Source organism: Perkinsus marinus (assembly GCF_000006405.1).
Source record: "Perkinsus marinus ATCC 50983 genomic scaffold scf_1104296937060, whole genome shotgun sequence".
Classification (NCBI taxonomy): Eukaryota; Perkinsozoa; order Perkinsida; family Perkinsidae; genus Perkinsus; species Perkinsus marinus.
This window is the reverse complement of record NW_003213929.1, coordinates 197729-217202: the sequence shown is the minus strand read 5'-3', so window position 1 is coordinate 217202 and position 19474 is coordinate 197729. Positions and strand designations below refer to the sequence as shown.

At 48.6% G+C, this 19474-nt stretch overlaps 9 protein-coding genes across 9 annotated transcripts in view; 8 read left to right on the top strand and 1 right to left on the bottom strand.

Annotated features, from left to right (window-relative positions):
* Window positions 1–3158, top strand: part of Pmar_PMAR006986 (hypothetical protein) — a gene marked incomplete at both ends in the record, with an annotated part of 4190 nt that extends 1032 nt beyond the window's left edge. Inside the window, 2 exons of the mRNA XM_002783412.1 lie at window positions 21–3044; window positions 3103–3158. Coding sequence (XP_002783458.1) covers window positions 21–3044; window positions 3103–3158 — 3080 coding nt within the window. The remainder of the gene's footprint in view (window positions 1–20; window positions 3045–3102) is intronic.
* A 559-nt stretch (window positions 3159–3717) lies between these two features.
* Window positions 3718–4002, top strand: Pmar_PMAR006985 (hypothetical protein; the record flags this gene model as incomplete). The annotated part of the gene is made up of 1 exon (XM_002783411.1): window positions 3718–4002. One exon carries the CDS (start codon window positions 3718–3720, stop codon window positions 4000–4002), a length of 285 nt encoding a protein of 94 aa, XP_002783457.1.
* Window positions 4003–5892: 1890 nt separating this feature from the next.
* Window positions 5893–6387, top strand: Pmar_PMAR006984 (hypothetical protein; the record flags this gene model as incomplete). The annotated part of the gene is made up of 3 exons (XM_002783410.1): window positions 5893–6027; window positions 6070–6202; window positions 6248–6387. The coding sequence occupies 3 exons, from the start codon at window positions 5893–5895 to the stop codon at window positions 6385–6387; spliced, it is 408 nt and encodes a 135-aa protein (XP_002783456.1).
* Window positions 6388–7310: 923 nt separating this feature from the next.
* Window positions 7311–8252, top strand: Pmar_PMAR006983 (hypothetical protein; the record flags this gene model as incomplete). The annotated part of the gene is made up of 4 exons (XM_002783409.1): window positions 7311–7532; window positions 7879–7896; window positions 7944–8004; window positions 8110–8252. The coding sequence occupies 4 exons, from the start codon at window positions 7311–7313 to the stop codon at window positions 8250–8252; spliced, it is 444 nt and encodes a 147-aa protein (XP_002783455.1).
* Window positions 8253–10147: 1895 nt separating this feature from the next.
* Pmar_PMAR006982 (hypothetical protein) lies at window positions 10148–10690 on the top strand (the record flags this gene model as incomplete). The annotated part of the gene is made up of 4 exons (XM_002783408.1): window positions 10148–10253; window positions 10297–10376; window positions 10423–10497; window positions 10547–10690. 4 exons carry the CDS (start codon window positions 10148–10150, stop codon window positions 10688–10690), a joined length of 405 nt encoding a protein of 134 aa, XP_002783454.1.
* Window positions 10691–12469: 1779 nt separating this feature from the next.
* Window positions 12470–12931, top strand: Pmar_PMAR006981 (hypothetical protein; the record flags this gene model as incomplete). The annotated part of the gene is made up of 1 exon (XM_002783407.1): window positions 12470–12931. The coding sequence occupies one exon, from the start codon at window positions 12470–12472 to the stop codon at window positions 12929–12931; it is 462 nt and encodes a 153-aa protein (XP_002783453.1).
* A 1483-nt stretch (window positions 12932–14414) lies between these two features.
* Window positions 14415–14574, top strand: Pmar_PMAR006980 (hypothetical protein; the record flags this gene model as incomplete). The annotated part of the gene is made up of 1 exon (XM_002783406.1): window positions 14415–14574. A coding segment is annotated over one exon (160 nt), but the record flags the coding sequence as incomplete, so codon positions are not given.
* Window positions 14575–15742: 1168 nt separating this feature from the next.
* Pmar_PMAR006979 (hypothetical protein) lies at window positions 15743–16008 on the top strand (the record flags this gene model as incomplete). The annotated part of the gene is made up of 3 exons (XM_002783405.1): window positions 15743–15807; window positions 15857–15914; window positions 15959–16008. Coding segments are annotated over 3 exons (173 nt in total), but the record flags the coding sequence as incomplete, so codon positions are not given.
* A 1167-nt stretch (window positions 16009–17175) lies between these two features.
* Pmar_PMAR006978 (tRNA pseudouridine synthase D, putative) overlaps window positions 17176–19474 on the bottom strand; it is a gene marked incomplete at its 3' end in the record, with an annotated part of 4916 nt that continues 2617 nt past the window's right edge. Inside the window, exons 10-17 of the mRNA XM_002783404.1 lie at window positions 19095–19233; window positions 18764–18859; window positions 18626–18717; window positions 18452–18586; window positions 18309–18410; window positions 17545–17637; window positions 17289–17496; window positions 17176–17241 (exon numbers count right to left, since the gene is read on the bottom strand). Coding sequence (XP_002783450.1) covers window positions 17176–17241; window positions 17289–17496; window positions 17545–17637; window positions 18309–18410; window positions 18452–18586; window positions 18626–18717; window positions 18764–18859; window positions 19095–19233 — 931 coding nt within the window. The remainder of the gene's footprint in view (window positions 17242–17288; window positions 17497–17544; window positions 17638–18308; window positions 18411–18451; window positions 18587–18625; window positions 18718–18763; window positions 18860–19094; window positions 19234–19474) is intronic.

The following is a 19474-nucleotide window of genomic DNA, read 5'->3' as shown; positions in this document are numbered from 1 at the left end:
ACGACTGGCCCCCACTGCAGAAATCTACACCAACTCTGCCCATCACATTATAGTGGCTGACGGTGGTGCTTTGAACGTCGACGGTATCGTCATGCTCAAGGTCTCCACCAACCGTATTACGATCTACGACGAGTTCATCGTGGTGTCTGATGACTTATATGTCCCGGTACTACTTGGTTGTCCTACCATGGGTAAGTTACGCACCACCATCCGCGTCAGCCCACACGGTATGCATGTTACTACTAACGACGAGCACGACTTCAGCCCTTACTCGGCTCCTAAAGAAGTACGGTTCAATGACAACTACTCTACAGCTAACCAGCTGGAGAAAGACCAACAGGAGATCACGGCTATGTACGTGATCAACCATATACGTCAACTATTCCTACTTCAAGACTCTGGTACCGAGCCATCTGAAGCGGATCTACACAAGGCCCTTTTCCCTACGACGAGGACTTACCCAGACGACTTGTTTGTGGGCCAGGCCGACTGTAGCCAATCGGGAAAAGATCCTACGACGAACGACTACTATGTTCACTATACTTCTACTGCATCGACGAGAACATCCCCCAACGTGGATTTGGCTACCCCCCACCATGACGAGAACCACGACAACGACGATGTGGTAGACAACAACTCCGACGACAATCTACCTCCTTGGGATGTCCTCTTACGTCATTGGATGTGGGATGCCAAGGCACCCCTAGGTAGAGTATGTGTACGGTTACCCTGGTTGGGAGAAGAACGTCCACCTAACAACTTCAATAACGCTGCACATCGTGGTACTGCTTCTACGAGACGACTCTCTCCAGAACAACGTGATGCTTTTGAGGCAGCACTACAAGTATATACTACTCGAGGATTCTGCACAATCGTCAAGAACAACTATGTCGACGGTACTCTCGAGCCCCCAACCTTTGACGAATGTCAGACGGCATGGGATGTTATGACACGTGATACGGCTTTGGAGGGCACTGTCGTTATTAAGCCCTACCATTATACGCCATCACACATGGTCTTTAGAGACAGTCATCCTACGACGCCTTGTCGTATCGTTCTAGACTTCCGTACGTTGAACAAGTTCACTAAACGTGGCGGTAAGACCCAGAACGACCTACAAGGAGTACTACTACAGCTGAGGAGCTTTCCCTACTTCATCTCTGCCGACGTCTCCAAGGCATTCTGCCAGATGAAGGCTTCATTATACGACGTTGGCTATTCCAGTTATACGTGTATTGGGAACTATACTGTCCTATGGTCGAGTATCGCCTTTGGCAGTAATAATGCCCCCTGTATGCTAGAGGCAAGTAGCCACGACGTGGTACTGGAAATGGAACGACTTCTAACGTCCTCTCTGTCTGTACAACGTGAGGTACACAAGGCCGAAGTTACCGGTTCACCACCACGACTACTCTCTAACGTGCAGATCGAGCAGGCACTATTAATGCCCTCTGCGACTGGCGTAGAGTATATATTACGAGGTCCTTCTATACCTACTAGAATGTTACTACTCAAATACGTTGATGACCTCTATTACGGTGGGAGAACTAGAGAGGAAGCACGACTTGGTTACGAGTTCGGCTCTCACGTCTTCACTGGACATGGCTTCGGTAATGACCCCGTTAAGTCCTTCTGCAACTGGTTGACTGCGGACGGTAACGACGGTGCCAAGAAGTCCGTCCTTGGATACCTGCTCAAGTTAGACGTCGACAAATTCCACGCGGTTTACTCCGGCTACGTGCCAGATGGTGAAGTCACTAAGTTACAGGCTTGTGCAGCCTTGGCTTTTCTCTACGACCCTCTTGGCCTCTACGTTGAGCTAGACATACAAGGACGACTACTTTGGCGAGAAGTCTGTCAGGCTCATAAAAACTGGGACGACAAGCTCAACGATGATTTGGTCCATCGGATCAAAGTATGGGCAAGGTCGTGTACGGAAATAACTACGTTAATAGGCTTCGAGAGGTTCATTGACTTGGAGAATTACCCCTTATTGGTCTCATCAGATGCATCTGGTGAATGTTGGGGTGTGGACGTGAGGTGTACCACTGGTGAAGATACTACTACTAGGGTCATGGCTCGTGGAGGAGTCTTCCCAAGCTCACAGACTAAGTGGACTATTCCACGTAAGGAGCTGGTCGCTGTACACCACGCCCTCACTTGGATACGTTCTACATCAACCTACTTACCCATCAAGACTTGTCTACGTCCTCACCAGTCACCTCTAGAACCCTTGGTACCTAATCTACCAGCTCGACAAGTCGTTCTCCTATGTGACAGTGAGATCACGGTGTATCGGTTACGACGCCCCAGTAGGGACAAGAAGCTACCTGTCGTTGAACGACGAAGACTGAAGCAGATTAGGGAGATGTGCCGGCAGTTAGACGTTATCGTCAAGCACATACCCTCTGAGTTGAACTATGCCGACTCGATATCACGAACTAAGATCAACGACAAGGTTATTGACGGTACCCACGTCTGCAAGGCGATGTCTGTCAGCGAAGTGGTTTTTGACTATAGGGAGATTACGAATGACGAGATGGCTGAGAATATAGTCGAGACCAACGATGAAGAACCCTGCTCACAATACACCACTTCTCCCGTGGCTAACGCCACGGAACCAACAACTGCAACCGCCAACGGCAGGGACGCCCAATGTATTCCTACTTCTCCCGTGGCTAACGCCACGAATACGTCAACAACAACCACTGGTGCTAAACTAGTAGAGGAGGTTACTACTTCTCCCGTGGCTAACGCCACAACCAACTCTTCAACGGTCGGTGCTCTGGTGATGACTCTCAACTGTGACGGTATTGACCTACCCAACTACGGCTCCTTTACCACTGAACAACAAGAAGAACTACGTGAACTCGCACGTTATGCCAAGCCCGTGGAAGAGATCGACCCAGAGCTACTACAGGATGGTAACTACGAAGACCGTGTCAGTGCTTGCGTAATACGTGCGCAAGAGTTGGACGACGACTTGAAGGACTTCAAGAATCTTCTCCTTGAGAAGGTCACCTACAAGGAACTCGGTATGAAGGGTGGTAAACTAAGAAGGTTGGCTCGTATTTGTTACGTTGATCGACATGGTATAGTCAGACGTCATCCCAGCCCGGAGCGACTCCGCCATGCCGAAGAAGATGACGACGGTGTGATCCACCTTAGTAACAGCAAGTATACGTCAGCCCTCATAAGGGTCCTATCGACTATCTATCACTATAAGTACATGCACTTGGGATTATGTCGGGTATGCCATCTACTACAGCGTCTCTATAAGTGGAATTGGTCCTACCCACGTCTCCCACGTGGTATCAGTACGAGGTTGTCTACGCCAACTACTTGGACGTCTGGGTCACTCACGTTCAACACCATACCCAATATTGACCAGACGTACCTGACTCCCTTTGAGTCCACGTTGAGTGGTGTTACGTTGGCAATTCCCTTACTGGTCGCCTACGTCAATTTGTACGTAAAGGCAGGGCCTACTTCGACGTGGACGACAATGCTACTATTACTCCACAAATGGTAGACGACGAGTACTTATCCGAGGAATACGTCATATCTACTTTGGGGGAGTTATTACGTTGGTCTCTCGTTGAAGGATTCCTGTCGGCTCTACGTTGTTGGGACGTTAGTACCACTGGTCACATACTCGGAGTCCCTACACTGCCCCACGACGCTAATCTGAGAGCCCGTAGGTGCCAACGTATACCTATGAGTATTCACTATACGTATCTACGTCTACTTGGCCTCTACAAGGGTACGTTTCTGTCCACGTTGTCCGATCACGCTAAGTCCAACAACTGTACTGACGTGGTTCACGACTTGCACCAGAACCTAGGGGAGTCTATGGCTAACGTCTTTGCCAAGTACGAGCACGCTATTCAGCTACTGAGCGTCGACAGTGTGGATGCAGAAGCACGTCTCGACTCTCTGAGGCAGGCCGAACAACGTGTCTACTATCGTGACTACGTTATGATCGAGAACGACACCAACTAGCTTTTTGGTAGACGACTTCAAGGCTCTATGGTATAACGACTTAGACGACTAGAAGAATTATGTAGACGACTATGGTAATCGATGATGATAGATGACGACTATTAGACTAGTTCATTTTTTACTTTTTGGGATCGTCATTGGTGGCTCGTTGGGTGTATACGTCAATTATGATGGGATCCACTTAAGCCAACGTCTCCCGTGGCCAATGCGCGGAGCCGCGAGGCAAGCGCAAAGGAACACCAAGACGACTTAAGTGCTCAAGATGATGGCGTATCTTCGCAACGTATCTTGGTGTTGAAACGGCAGGACGTTTCACTCACGTTGAAGATGATGAGATTGATTGCACACCTCTGTTCTATCTGAGAGTTAGAGTTCTAGATTGATACTAGACAACCGTAGCTTACTGTGGCTACGTGTTCTCTCTTTGACTGTGAACGTGCGTCGTTTACGACTGGGAGCAGTTGCTCTTACGTTGTAATCTCGCTTGACTAGCACTTGGTCTATATGTAGTGGTCTCACTAGTGCGATTGAGTAGCAAATCCATTAGATCTAATTGTGATGTTGGGTTCCTACGTTAGTAAGAACTCTACGTGGTGAGGATTCCGGCTGAGCCAACCCGCGGTTGAACAGGGGTACCTTCGGATCGAGTAGAAGTCCCTACGTCTGGTCCCACGCTTTGACAGCTTTGATCCAGCTCTCTACTACTCTTCTACTCTACTCCGTCATCTCCTGGCACCCCTGGCGACCGCGCAACGCTACGAGAATAATCCCGCAGAACGATGTTCAAACGATTATGCGTGGAGAAAGTCCCGAGGGGTTTGAGCGTTTTTACGCGCGTTAAAACGACGCATTCCGAACAACATTCTGCGCAAGTATATCTTCGGCATTCCCGTACGCATAGTTGGAGGCCTGGTTTTGGTGCTCCAGTTTCAGACGGTAATGGGCCGCTGAGGAGTGTTCATCCTTCGTATACGGCGGGGCCTTTGGCCGGGCCGGGGGGATACCACAAGTGTTGGTTTGGTCGACCTACGCTCATGTTGGAGCACTTGTCAGACATTCAGAGTTGCCCCATTGGAGGAGTGGTCAGATCCTGTATTGGTAAGAGCCTCTGACGACCACCGAAGGTTGAGGAGTGTTGGGCAGATGGGCCCTTAGGTAGGGCAAATTCAAATTTCCGGTCATTGGTGCAAACTAAGGTAGGTTGTGGAGGATGTGACCGTGGAGTGGTACCATTTGGAGTATATCACAGCTAGAAGGCCGTCTATCAGCAGCAGCGTTCTCGGTATCGTCCTGGGGCTTCCCAGTCTCAACTTCGTGTCAAGATAACAACCGCTCTATACGAGTAATGACCGGCCAGAAGAGGTAGCTGAGGGTTAAACTACTACCCTCTGGCTTTAAAGTAACATTGACAAGAGGGTTGATGTCAATTTTGATGCACTCGGAGTCTGGGCTCCTCCCTGCACATTGAGGAGAATGAGCGGAAAATATGCGAACACTCGACTAACAAACGGTTTCAACCAGAGTCGGTCTATAAGACCTTTGTTACTATTTTCAGTCCCATTCAGCGTCGTTATATTGCTTTTATTATAAAGCAGTTTACTCCGTGCGTTTCGCGTCCTAGGGTTATTGATTTACTCCTGATGCCAGCCCAGGTCCTGAGCAGTGCTGTCAACAGATCTCTCTCGTGGTTGGGAGATTACCTACCGGTCAAGACTGCACGAGAGAAGTTCCCATTTGTCATTGAGCTTACTCGACCCTGGGTGATCCGAGTGGATTCTTGTCTAGATGGAGTTTTAGATGCAGGCAGCAAACTGCTCAAGGTGACCTGGGCTACCTGGGAGTTTTGGTGACAATTTCCCTCAGAGAATTCGCAGTAGCTCCGGCGTCATTATGACGTTCATTGGACGAATCAGAGAGGCTATTCCTGTCAATAAGCAGATCGTGCAGTCTAGGATCACAGGGCTGGCTGAGGACTGTCGCCGTCAGCTGACTCATCTACAGGAGACGGCATTAGACACTTTCAAGGTAAGTTAGAAATACCCTCTGGTCGCGTGGAAACTGATCTAGGTCGCCTCTGCTACTTTCGAGAGCATTCCCTGCTATCTCGATGTTAACGTCCATGTCGCCTTCAATCCCGACAATCGCCTCATCGGTGGGGTTATCCGTGCCAAGGAGAAGCTCATTACGATCACCACTCGAGGTAGGCTCGAAGAGATATCGCATATCAACTATTGAGAATATGCAGGTCTCGACAAGACCATTGGGGAGAATCGTCGTAAAGTCGTCATTGAACGTGGCGCAGAAGTCTGCCATGTTCTTATGGGATATACTAAGGGATTTTTACCGGCCCTGGGGGGTCCCTCGACTTCTGCTGAGGGCCACTAAGAGGCCTATTCCACATCTGAATGAGTAACTAGTGTTATACAGCTGTTCATCAGTTGCTGTACTTCCCCTTTTTTCATATCGTTATTAATATATTCAGCAGATTCCACAGTTCTCAGCTCTTGCCAATGTTCCCATCCATTTTGAGGCAATTCCAACAGGATGCGAGAATTGATTTTACACAGAGCTCAGCTGTTTCCGGTATTCTGCTCGTGCCAGTAGTCGTAGATAGTCCAATCGTGAACTGGAGGAGTGTGTTGTGTTGCACTACAACATGACAGATGGGAGTGATGCCATTGACGAGGCAACTGATAATGGTGATGGACTCTCCAGGGGTTTTATGGTCGGGGTAGTAGATGTTCGTGTCAGCTGCATTAACGGAGATTCACCCGCTTTGCGTGGAGTGGCGTAAAACTCGGTGAAAAAAACACGATATACGCGGTATGCAGTAGTCGTGAAACATGTTTTTCAGTAGTGTTTTTCATATCACTAGGGTGAAACTCCAATGTAGTATTCCCGACTAGCGTTCGATCTGTTATTTCGCAGGGACGTCGTATTGGTGAATCGGTGAAATTATATAAGCAATTCATAAGATGCTCTAAGAAGTCTCTTTTTGGGGAGGCGAGTCATGCACCGTTGAATTGCTGAATTCATTCGTGCCCCTGGTAGACGGATTTCGGGTTTCACAGGAGATAGTGTAGGATTTGATGACGAGTGGCCCGAAAAATATCTAAAACCGTGTTTCTCGATCAGAAGTGGGAGTTGTTCAATGACACTTATACGTTCGAAAGCCCTATCAAATTTCTAGCGAGCCTGGTCGCGCCCGCAGCCCTGGACTGTGGAAGTAGCGCTATTGCTGTGGTCAATGCCCTGTAGGATCTCCGGTTTGTTTATTGTCTTGCTCTGGCTCAGCTTGTTTTCCCAAGATGTTTGCGGCATCGCCAATGGCAATATCGTCAGCTTCTGACGACTCTTCGTCGACCTCATCGACACAGCGTATGGAGGTGGCTGATCGGAGGTCCTACCTTCAGGAGCTGCCGCGAGAGGTCCTTCGAGTTCAAGCGGACGAGTTGGATGTGCCACAAGACGCTACAGTAGCGCAAATGGTCACTGCTATTCTGCAAGCACAGGACATAGAGCACGACCGGGTAGTAGCTCTGAGGTTGGCTGCGGCCTTAGGCGAAACTGATCAAGAATTTGTACGCCCTGTGAGCCGGCCGGCATTCCTGAGTGTAGACAGCGAGAACGCGACGGCAGAGGAGACCAGGCCGGCCGCCCCGCTCGACAGGAGTGACTCAGAGGCTTCCTTCTTGAGCGCTAGGGAGTTCCCTTTACCGAGGGGGAGCAGTGATGACTCCAGATCGACGTCGGATCGGGTGAATGATAGTGCTAGCGAGTCCAGTGGAGGTGGGCCTCACATAAGGAACAGCTTGCGTGCTGTTGTTGGTGCTGTCGGGCATACACTGGTTCAAGGGGTGATGGCTACACTATCAGGCGCCGCATCTGAGGAAGGTGACAGTATGGACGACTCTCCGTTGGCTGCGATAATAGCGGCTCAGGGCGGACCGGCTGCCGGTGCGACTGAGGGGGAAATTGCCGCGCTTACTATACAGTCTACGTGTAAGGAAGCACGGGGCAACTGTGCGGTGTGTATGGATAGTCTCAAGAAGGGGGAGATGTTAAGGACTCTGCCGTGCATGCATCGATATCATGCTGCATGCATAGATGAGTGGCTGAAGAGCAGTCCGACTTGCCCAGTGTGTAAGACGTCGATCCTGATGGGAATTTACGAGGGGACGATGCCCAGTGGTAGTGGTGACAGCGATCGTCCGCGTCACCGTCGCATGAGGTGGAGTTCTCGTGACTGAGCGTAGTATATTTACTTGTTTAATTTCCCATTTTTCTGAATGCTCCTTTTCTGAGCCTGAGTTGGACGAGTTGTGGTATCACAGTTTTGGGTCGCCCTACAGCGTTGTTGGAGATGATTGTTCTTGCATGCTGATTCGCAGAGGATGGCTTGTGGGAAATCTCTATGGAGGGTGAATTTATGGTAAGGATGAGAGCTCGCCCTGTGGGACAGTCGGGGGTAGCGTCTCTAGCCTGTTCATAGGGGCGGGACGAGTGCCTGATTGTCGCATGTGTAACAATGAGGAAAATATTTTAGCTCTCTATTGGTACCTGGGTTGTCTTCTTCTTTGTATGTAGCAATAGAGCTGATATAGTGACGGGCTGTGAGCAGTATCTGGAAAACATAGTAGTCTGTGTTTTTCTGCTATAGCGAGAATGAAAGTTCACGGCACAAAGAGTTCGTCCGATGCATAGTTTTATGCATAGTTCATAGGGAGATGCTTTTATTAGTGACCCCGTGGCACGTGTTATTCAGAGTAGGAGCTCAAATGAGGAGAAATTGTGTGTTTATTCCACACCTGCAACTTGTTGGTTTGCAGCTTGCCTCGGCAGAGACTATGGTTGACTTGTTGGCGACTTTCGAAATAGGTGATTATGAATTACACCTTGTTGGCGACATCTCTCTCTGGCTGCGATGGAGTTGACTATCGACTTGATCATTCGAAAGGTAGTAGCGGTGCTCGTCGATCAGTAGGTTATTTGTCTTACCGCTCTTTCTTCACATCGTGGCGCTGAGCGCTCTCCCTCCCAGTGTGAGTCCGCATTGAGGGGCATGGGCTGGATCCTTGTACATCTAAATAGCAACGGCTATTTGGTGCCGTCCATGACGACCATACTCCTACCTGACGTTTTTGCGATAACTGTGAGCTCTAAGCTGATCTTTAGTGAGCCTCTGAGTAGTCCTGGGAAGCTGCTTGAGACGTAGTTGTGAATTCACGAGCGGCACACCTCCTTCGGGAGCCCGAATGCATTCGAAAATATATAGTCGAAAATATAGGGTGCTCGAGCACAGTAAAACGTCTGTCCTAACCTGAATAGAGCCCTTGGAGGGGGGCTTCCCCTGAGCCAAACTGAGAAATGATATGTCGGAAGTCTGGCGGTGCAGACGTGCTCGCGACGAGCGAAGGGCGATGTGTGTTAGCATGGAAAATCCAGGAAAAGACGGGTCAGCGACGTTAGTCCTAGTGTTGAGACTCCCTCGGAGCGAGATCGACATGGACAGCAGGAGGCGAGCGAAAAATACATCGTCGCCGACGATTGCTATGCTCACATGTATGTATCTTGATGATTTCAGTGACTGATTCCGTGTCGTGCTCAGTGGATGCAGGGGGTCGGGCAGTTTTTCCGCAGGGGGGGGGCGACTATCAGAACTTTTGCATTCTGTGTTCAGCCTCATTGGGACGACTGCGTCTGGGTTTCTCACAGAAAACAGATCCTCACTTGCGGTAAACGATCAGTTGAATTCTACTGTATGCCACGGGGCTCCGGTGGTGGTAGTGCATCTACAATAGCAGAGCCTGTTCGGGCGTTGACGTACCATGAGAATCCACATAAGAGAGGCAGTCAAGTGACAGTACTCATACCGGCGTTCATGGCAAAGGTTGATAAGACTGTTCCACTGGTGAGTCCGAACGACCATGCGTTAGTCGCACTGCCAGTCGGGTGTAGGTCAGCAGAGGAGATGTCCTCGAGGCGTTTCGGAGGTTGCCGACTAAAGCCAAACAGGAACTCCTCACTATCGTCGATGCAGAACTGGTGTCACGGATAAACGAGATAGATTTGGTAGATTTATGGTAGGAGTCGGCAGAGTTGATCTGGTCGCTATTAGGAAGCAAGAAAGCAACAGCTACACTCCATGGGCCAATACCCCAAGCATAAGCGCCTTGTTGGGCAGTCAGCATTCTATCTCTTCAACAGTACCAAGCTGATGCAGGATATGCTCGATTCTTCGGGGGCCCAAGGTGAGGTTGGAGACCCTGAGAGCTCTCATGTTGTTGTGGTCAGCTCTTGCGCACGACCGCAGTGTTAAACCAGACGTGCTTCAGCCCAAGTACCACCCGGTGCTTAACGACACGCTTCTTCCTGTAAGTTCTTCAAAGTTGATTTCAGGTTGTGATGGTTTGGTTTTAGTTTATCCACGATCGATGTGAAGATTTCCTTGCGAACACTAAGAGAATGCGCTCGAGAATTGTGCGGCGAACGGAGGTGACAACTTTCAGTCTAGCCTCAACTAATTAACTGTTTGTTCACTCAGTTATGGTATCGTCTCACGGACTTCGCCACAGGAGATCCGAGACATGTGGTCGTGGATGGAATTGTAGCCCAAGCTCTGGAATTCGTAGGGGAGATAGTCATCATCGTTATGACGATTATTGTTGTTCTTCTCAGCGTATTCTGAGCGAATACTACAGGGACAAATTCGAGTCAATTCGCAGTAAGTATCTGAAGGAGGCCTCTTCACCAGCGAAGGAGCCACAGAGGAAGTCGAACGGCTCGATCTCGACTGACTCTGGAGATCAGCAGCAACGAAAGAAGTCACAACTGACCCAATCTGGAAAGAGAACAAAGCCGAAGACCACACCGTCCAAACGCCTACCGCACACTACTGTTCCCGAACCCAAACCCGGGTCTGTCGTAACTTGCGCAACGTCTGAGCCGGCTGATAAAAGCAGGCTCCGGTCGTCCTCATCGAGTAGCAGTAGCAGCAGCAGTAGCTCGTCATCGTCTTCTTCTACTTCGAGCTCCTCTTCCTCGTCTGCTGCTTCATTTTTGTTCAGCGTGATGATGACTTCGGAAGAGTATACCTCGGATACGTTGAGATCTTCGGTACCCTCTAATCTCGAACCGGGCCCCAAAGGGCATCCAGGCGAGGCCCCAAAGCTTCCATTGAGGCCAGAAGCAGGGTTGTCGCTGCCCCCTGAGCCAGAGGCTGGTGGCAATGATGGTGAATGGCATGTTGTTGGTAAACCAAAGGTGAAGAAAGGCTCAGTGGCCAGCACTACTAAAGTGTCGTCATTAATGTCACCAAGGCGCTTGGCTCGGCGTAGAGCCGCAGAAAAAGCCGCGGCCACTTCGTCCAAATTGGTTAAACCTCATGAGGAGGTCACCGCACCAGCGGAGTCACATGACCGTCAGTCGAGGGTTGAGCATGGTGCAGGGTTACTCACGGTGAGACGTACTTTCATTCACATCGAGGAGGAGCCTACTGATGAGTGTCTGCGATATCACCCGAGTATGCTGTCGAAGGAAGCTCCATTTTGAGGTTGCGGTCATTGCTGATTAACAGTGGCATCTTGTCACGCTGCTTGTATCCCGTTGTTCCTTTGTCTTTGCTGCTCTTTCTAGTCACTGTCAACCCTCTTCTTGCCAGATCGCGGCGTCACTGCATACGTTGTGGGAACATTGTTGCTGTATCTGTTTGACCGTATCAGTGCTCCTTCTCTGTAAGTTCGAGTGAATTGATCTCAAGAGCTGCGACTCCTTTTCGTATTTTCCCTCCATGGTGCAGAGAATGTTATTGAACAGAGCTAACATTTACAGGACCAACTTTGTGAAGATTGATCACCTTCTCTGCTACGCTCGGGTTGTCAATGAACATAGTCTTAGGGGGGCGGCAAGAGCACCAGTTGGTGGTCTCGAAAAAGAATAGTGACATCACCATCTATTCCCGCTAGATTACAGTACTCGGCTTGTGGAACTCTCTACCGCTGAGTGTTTCCCGGTGAACGCAACCGGAAAGAAGACTTCATACGTGCTGTCTCATTATTGACCATTGTTTGTAAAATAACAGAGAAAAACCGAAGCTAGCGTCACTGTCTTGCAGTCAATAGAACGACTCGTTCAAGTAGGGACCTGCTAATGTCTCAAGTTCGTCCCGCAGTGACACAAGGTGTCACAGTACTAGTGATATTATTTGCAGCTGTGACAATTTGTAGAGTCTTTTGTGCTGGGAGGAGCAGTGTGGAGGAGTTGTCTGATATCTGCACTACCCCTGACTGATGGTGCAGCTAGTGCATAGCTTGAGACAGGATACACATCTTTACGCTAGTGTATGTGCTAGCTGAGCGTATATGATATCCATTGAAACCATTGCTTCGTTAGTCTATTTGTTTACTTTCAACATTCATGTTCAAGCTTTCCATTCAGTTGAAGTTTTACCCATCTCCAAGTAGTTGAAATGATGCGCCTCCTATGTTCGTTCTTCGTCCTTGGCTCGGCCGCCGCCGCCGACTGGAACTACTGCCAGGAGCTGTGTGAGGAGACTCCTGGTTGCAAGAACTATGGTTGGGGATCCTATTGCAAGGGTAACGGCGTATGCTTCGGTCTGCTTGATATGGGTGACGGTGACTATTGCTTTGAGCCAACTGATGGTTTCAACGGTGGCTACTGCAGTGACAAGGTTTACAGCCCGGTCTCTTGCCCGGTGGTTGATAAGACCTGTGAGGATCTTTGTGCCGAGACCCCTAAGTGCAAGAACTCTAAGTGGGGATCATACTGTAAGAAGTATGTCGATCAACCCGGTCCCTATGTGTGCTTCGGATTGTATAATTCCGATAAGCCTCATCTATGCTATGAACCTTCTGAGGGTGACAAGTGTGATGAATCCTCGCCAGTCTATTGCCCCTCAGAAATGGATTAATTTTGTTTCTCTTATTCTTTTGTCGATGATGGTATCTATGAATTCTAAAGTTTTAACCGGCTAGCAGTAGAGTAGTTTCTCTCAGCTTGTCAAGTTTGTTGCGTTTGTTGGGTAACCAACAAAGTCACTAAATGCTGTCGTAAGTTCATTATGCGCACATTTTCTGGCAGTGGGCAGGGTAAGACGGGGAAGTGTATTTATATCATTATTTCAGAAGCTTCCAATTTGAAACTTAGTTTAGATTTTGTAGATGAAAAATACACTGGTTTTTCGTGCGTTTTTTGTTCATAATGTATCATTATTCTGTCGAGATATTGTAAGAGCTAGTTGGTTTTGAGTCCAAGTTGGGCGTTTTGATTTCTGGGTGACCTTTGTTATTGTCAAACGTCAAAGTGTGATTATGGCGAATGAATGTTAGTGTGGTTTTTACATGGCGATGGACTTAGCAAACAGAAAACAAAGCCGTCCTCCCCCTATTGATACTGACTTGTATTCCCCAGTTGAGTCCACAGCCTCTGAGGACGATCGGTAGCTGGAACCGAGATAAGATAAAAACTTGAGTGTTACGTGTTAGGATCGTATGTCGATCGTGGCAACGACTCATTGACGAGAACGCCGATCTTCGACTTCGTGTTCACGACATGATTGATGCTTATGAGGATGCTTTTATATCTTCTGAGAGACGAGCTTCGATGAGAAGACCGAAAAACCCCTCCCGTGACAAGAAGCCGATTGAGCATGTGAGAGAGCCTCGGGTCGATCTCACTAGAGTCGTGTCATGATAGGCTGGAAGCGCGACCAAAAGGCGAGTAAGGGAAAAGACTGGATCAGCTCGGCCTCCAAGCGAAACGATGAATATCCTCATTGAGAAGCGAAGAGAGGCTAGCGCCTTGAGGAACGAGGTCAGTGCGATGCGAACCAATAACTTGACGCTTGCCTCTTATGATTCGAAAGGATATGCATACGATATAAAGAATAACGCAGAAGTAGACTGCGGTTATCTCCTCGCACTTCAGCACCGAGCACTGGAGCAACAGGCTGCGCGTCAACGTCGCACATTAGCAAAGATGAAAATGACACAGATGAAGGAAACACGTATGAGCGAGTACCTACAGCAGTACATACAGAAACAACGGGAAAAGTGAGCTCTTTGCATAGCCATGTCGCTTCCACTAGCGAAATCGCTCGAGCAAAACTACCTACAGTAGACTGATAAGCGCACGGATAAAAGCTCCTCTCGAACTCCGTCTTCAAACACCTCGGCCACTGGGCGACGCATAGGGGCTTCGCTATGTTATATGTATAACCAAGAACTGAAGAAGACGAGAACTAGAGATTGCCATGTATAGATACCGGGATAGTCGAGCTGCTCTCAGTGCAAGAGTCGATCGGATGCGAGCCTTGAAGGAAGCCATCATAAAATTGAGCTATCAGTGTGGATTCGCCATCATCACATTTCGGACGGTCCATCCGGCTCTATCAGGTACCGGGCTCTGCTCAGTGGCAAAATCGAGCGCGGAACGGAGGCGCTGGATCGGGAGGTCGACGAACTCAAAGCATACAGGGCTGACCTTGAAGCGAAACGAGAGGCGCTTGAGTCCCGAGACCAAAGTGTCACGAAATCGTGGATTACATCGCTCGATGTGAGTATTGGACAGTGCTGTGGCATTCGTTCAATCGCTGCAGCCTCTCTAGCATTTCCCAGACCCCTTTACCCCGTGGTCAGAGTGGAGAGCTCTGATGCCTAGAGTGCTCATTTTGCAGGGTCTCCAAGAAAGAATCTTAGAGCTCTCGGCCGCGGTCAAGCACGCTGAAAGGGCAGGGAAAGTTGCAGCTTCGAAGCTCAAGGGGATCAAGAGACTTGGGCGCTCTGGGGAGGAGATTGTGCAAATGCCACTGTCGACAGGTACCTAGAGGCTCTTACACGTGATCTGCTTATCTCTGTTGCTCCCTGTCAGACCTCGCGGTGGCAGGATGACTTAAGATGTTGATAAGAAGTCCGTCCATGATATACCATCAATGCAGTATTGATTGAACTGATGTTGGCAATGCTTGTCGACTGGTGTTGGTGATCAAATGATACTTTTGTACTCAAATTCAACCTCATCCAGTGCCATCCGGAGCAGGTGGCCCAATATTCTCCACCCGATACGCGAACGATACACGACTGATGGCCATGCATGACTCGAGCGAATTGAGTGTCGAACAATGAAGCATTAATTCCCTTGAACCGTATGTCCTAAGCAGGGTTAGATACCTCTCCTGGAGAGGCTCCCCACCAGGAAAATATCCAAAATACCTCCAGAATACTCATGACCATATGATTTTTACATTTTTGGACATAGAGAGCTCCACGCAACTCGCTTGAAGGGGAAGGAAATGTGTGGTCTTGTGGGTCAATGAGTTACGAATCGTTCATTTCCATCGAGCACTGACTTAGCAGTTAGAATGTCTCTCGCTCGGTTCTGTTCAACCGATGATCCGCTGTGGGATATTATTCACGCCAAGTGTCTCGGGAAAAGGAAGGAAACAGGCAAGACTATAAGTGGCCGTAGCCTATCATATGACCACTCAGACGAACATACGATGAGTAGCTCAACAAATCAACCCGTTTCCACACAAGAATCCCAACCTGCACTTCACAACCCAGCCGCCCATGATAGCTCTCAGATTGATGAATTCTCCCCAAGATCAGAGGCCGAGGTCTCGATGCTCGCCAAAAGTGAGTTTTTTATTATAGCCTGGCGGTCAGGCCAGGCCCTGGCCTGCAGTAGAGGAATGTACGTACTGCTGATGACTATCTTTACTCAGCTTGGGCGACTAAGATTCACCCGAGAGCCCGAGATTTCTTCCAGAATCACGACAGAATGATCAAAGTACCCGTGCTATTTTAACCGTTCGCAACAATGCATCGTCGCCGTTCAGGTTCTTCGTTCGATAGCGTTGAGCATCGACAAGGACAGGGATCCCATTTTAGGGTCGGGTTCGCAGCGCCCTGTGAGTTTCTCGTCACTTCTCCCCTCAGAGGTGACAAGTGTGTTCGGTGGCATGGCGAAGTATCATCAGACGACCAGGACGTTAAACATGCTCAAATACGGGTACAGCGCGTGCTCCCTTCCGTGAATTGCGCCGAGTGAGAAACGTTTCGTCGTTATCTACCGTTCAAGCTCGTTAAACCGAATGAAGACGAGGAGAGCGAAGCGTTCGTCAGTCGTGTCTTGGTTTTCTTCTTCGCCACAAACGAGTCATTCGAGCTACTGATGCAGCTCCCGAAGCAACCGTTCAGGTGAGATATTATAGGAAAGAAATTTCTCGTGAGCACTAATCACCGAGTAAAGGACGTTCCGGCTTCTACGGATCTGTTTTTCCTGTACACGCGTCCCGAACATGCTTGAATCACCTTTCTCAGGATGCTGTGCGGCGACCAACTATGCATCAATCTCCATCACATATCAGGAGATCTCAACTGATGTTGTTGTTACAATAACTTTCTGCATGACACTCTCGTATCAAAGTTAAATACAAAAGGCTTGCGAGCGACATTAGGGAGGGTGAGGGGACAGGTTGCCTTATCGGAGCAGGAGCTCCAAGAAACGAGAAATGGAAAGAAGTGAAAAAAGTTAAAGCTGCTCTCAACATTCCTCTAACGAAAGCAATATTGTCTCATTAGAGTCACCCGTTATTAACACATCGTCACGTATCGGAGCAAAATCAGATGCAGAACAGTTCAATAGCATTATGCAGAGCGCTTCGTCAAGAGTGAGGCGTCAAATACGTCATTGTCACCGATAAATTAAATAGCAACAAGCAGAAACCCGAGTATAGGTTGGAGAGTTTGTGGAGATTTCAGCACTGGTTTCCGGTATTATCGCAGTGCATGGGGAACAGCTCGCGAACTCAGCGAACCGCAAATTGCTTTTCAAAAGCTTTTAAGCTTCAGAGACTGAGGTCAGGCATTCGAGACCCACGTGACGACACAGTGGGCGTACACTGATGTAGGCATGCGCTACGTATCACGAGCGCAATAGCTCGCAAGAACCTTGCAGAATTAGATTCGAATGTATCGCTGCATTGAATTGATTATGCCAACTGAGGCTTTACAGAGTTTGCTAACATCGTGCTAACACGGTCACATCAGTCGTGCCCCTCGCACTTAATAAATCCCACTGAGCACGAAACTCTTCAAGGAACATTTGGAATGAAACGGGTGAAGACAGAAACAGTGAATGTCAAACATGCAATGATCAATTCCTTCCCTCCATGATCTCTCGGAGTAGCATTGTTGCGTATGATCCTCGTGGAAGATGGAACTAAGGCATGTATAAACAATAAAATAACAACTTGGTCAGCCACTCACATCGAGTAGGAGGTTGTTCATGTACGGCAGTCGTTCGCCATTTGACTCTTCTGCTGCCAACAACGCTGTGGGACGCACCACAAGGCGTCTAGGTATTGTGGTGAGCTTTTGATTGAAACCAAGGTCGGAAAAGTTATACTTCGCATCGGACCATGAGCCAATCTGAATCTCACCCCGCTCTTCCGACTCCCGTATCAACTTTGCGTACCTATAACGGAGATCAGCGATCAACACGAGGATCTTTTCAAAGACCCACAGTTCTTCCACATTAACTCCAGCGGTCAAGACCCTGCATTCGCCTTCCACTTGCTCGCCGAGCTGCGGCAACCGAACATCATGGATGGTGTATCTGTCCGATACCAACGGAAGGCAATTTCTCTAGGACGGACTCATGCGGATGCCCAGAGAGTTGAAATTCATACAGTGGAGATACGTTTTCGTGGTGTGTATAGTTGTAATATTCGCCCGAGGTACTCTAGTCAGCCAAAGCGTTAGCGACATGGCAGTGGAAGTAGAAATTGCGCTCACTCATTGAAAACCTAGGTAATTATCCGACGTACTTCATGACCGTGGAATACATTACCACTGCCACACAAATTACCCAACATACAAATTACCCAACGTTACGGGAAAAAATGTATTTCATGGGAAAATGTGCGAGCTGATAATGTACGAGATTTAGGCCCAGGAAGCATCGCCCGGAGCTGTGCTAGAGTTAAGCGCACTTATAGAGCTTACTTGTTAGAGCTGTAGAGATTAAAAACTTGAAGTGCATTACTACAGTGCGTGCCAATTTGATATGCAAATGTGAAAAATGAGCGCTTCTTCCCGAGATTATTGATAATCGCTCTGATACTTCGCAGATAGAATTTAAACATTGCTATCAACATGTACGACTAACATCATGGCTCGAGCCTATAGTAGCACTGTACGACTGGGGTCTTTTTTATACGAAACTGCTAAAGAAAACTCCATACCAAATGACCTATTCGGTCTGTCACTATACAGTATGGTTCTCACCCTGCTGAATCCTCCTCGGACCGAATCAAGCGCAGCTCTCGACTCGTCGGGTCCTCGACTAAGTCTCCAACCGTAACACGGAGGCCTCCCTCACGTATACGCCTGAGATACAATCATCACTACAGCCAAGTCACCATCGGTACTGGCTCGCCAAACGATTCCACAAACAAGAGACGTATGAGGCCGCAAGCAGATGCCACAATGTCTTTGGTATGAGCATCATCGCATGCCGGCCCTTATCACGACAAGTAGCCAACTCCAGCAGCATAGCCCGATACCTATCGAGCAACTAAAGTGAATCCTCTATAGAGTAGTACAGGCTTATATCCCGGTTGTCGCGAGTACTAGCTTTGGCCAGAGCCTCAGCCGCCTTATGAGCATCTCCCGTCTCAAGCCATGCCCTTCGTATCTATCTTAACGAGCATTTCAATTTCGTCATTCGCCTGGTCGCTCACTTGAGCATCCTCCGAAATGTCATCTGCCAGAGGCCGCAAATATGATCGAACGGCACGGTTGAAATCTCGTGTAATGATTGCAGCACCAGTGTAGACCTAAGCAATATTACACTAGCACATCCGCAAGGGAATTTCAAACCATTTGAACATTTTAGGAGCGAACTTTCACCTCGAACATAGATCATCATTATATCTAAACCTTGCTGTAGTTTCAGCTTCAAACGATTCCGATCGAAATACAAAAATTTTCGAATTTTCCCAAGAAAATAAAATATCCTTATCCGAACTTTCTAATCCTCCGATATGAGCTCCCAACTCTGTAGTTTCATACATGACTTGATGCGCCGTCACCCTTGTCCCAACCGAATCTCTGGAGTCCGAAGTAGTTGATGAAACCTGTCTTCCTCAAAGACTCCACTGCTGAGCTGGACCCGGGCTCTACGCCTCGCAGGCGGATCCGGAAGCAATTACTAAATTGCAAATAATTTTCATACAATTCAGAGAAAAATTTCCACCCGTAAAGTGTTCCACATTTGAACTTTTTTTCTGGTGCATCGTGAACTTGAAAGTTGTCTATCACGGCCCATCCGCGTGAAGCATCACTGCATTGGTTTTCCAATGCTGATCTGATTTCCTCCGCACTGTGCGTTGCTGGAATGGTCACGTACCTGATTACCACAAGATGTTCAACACAGACCGTCTAAAGCGGAG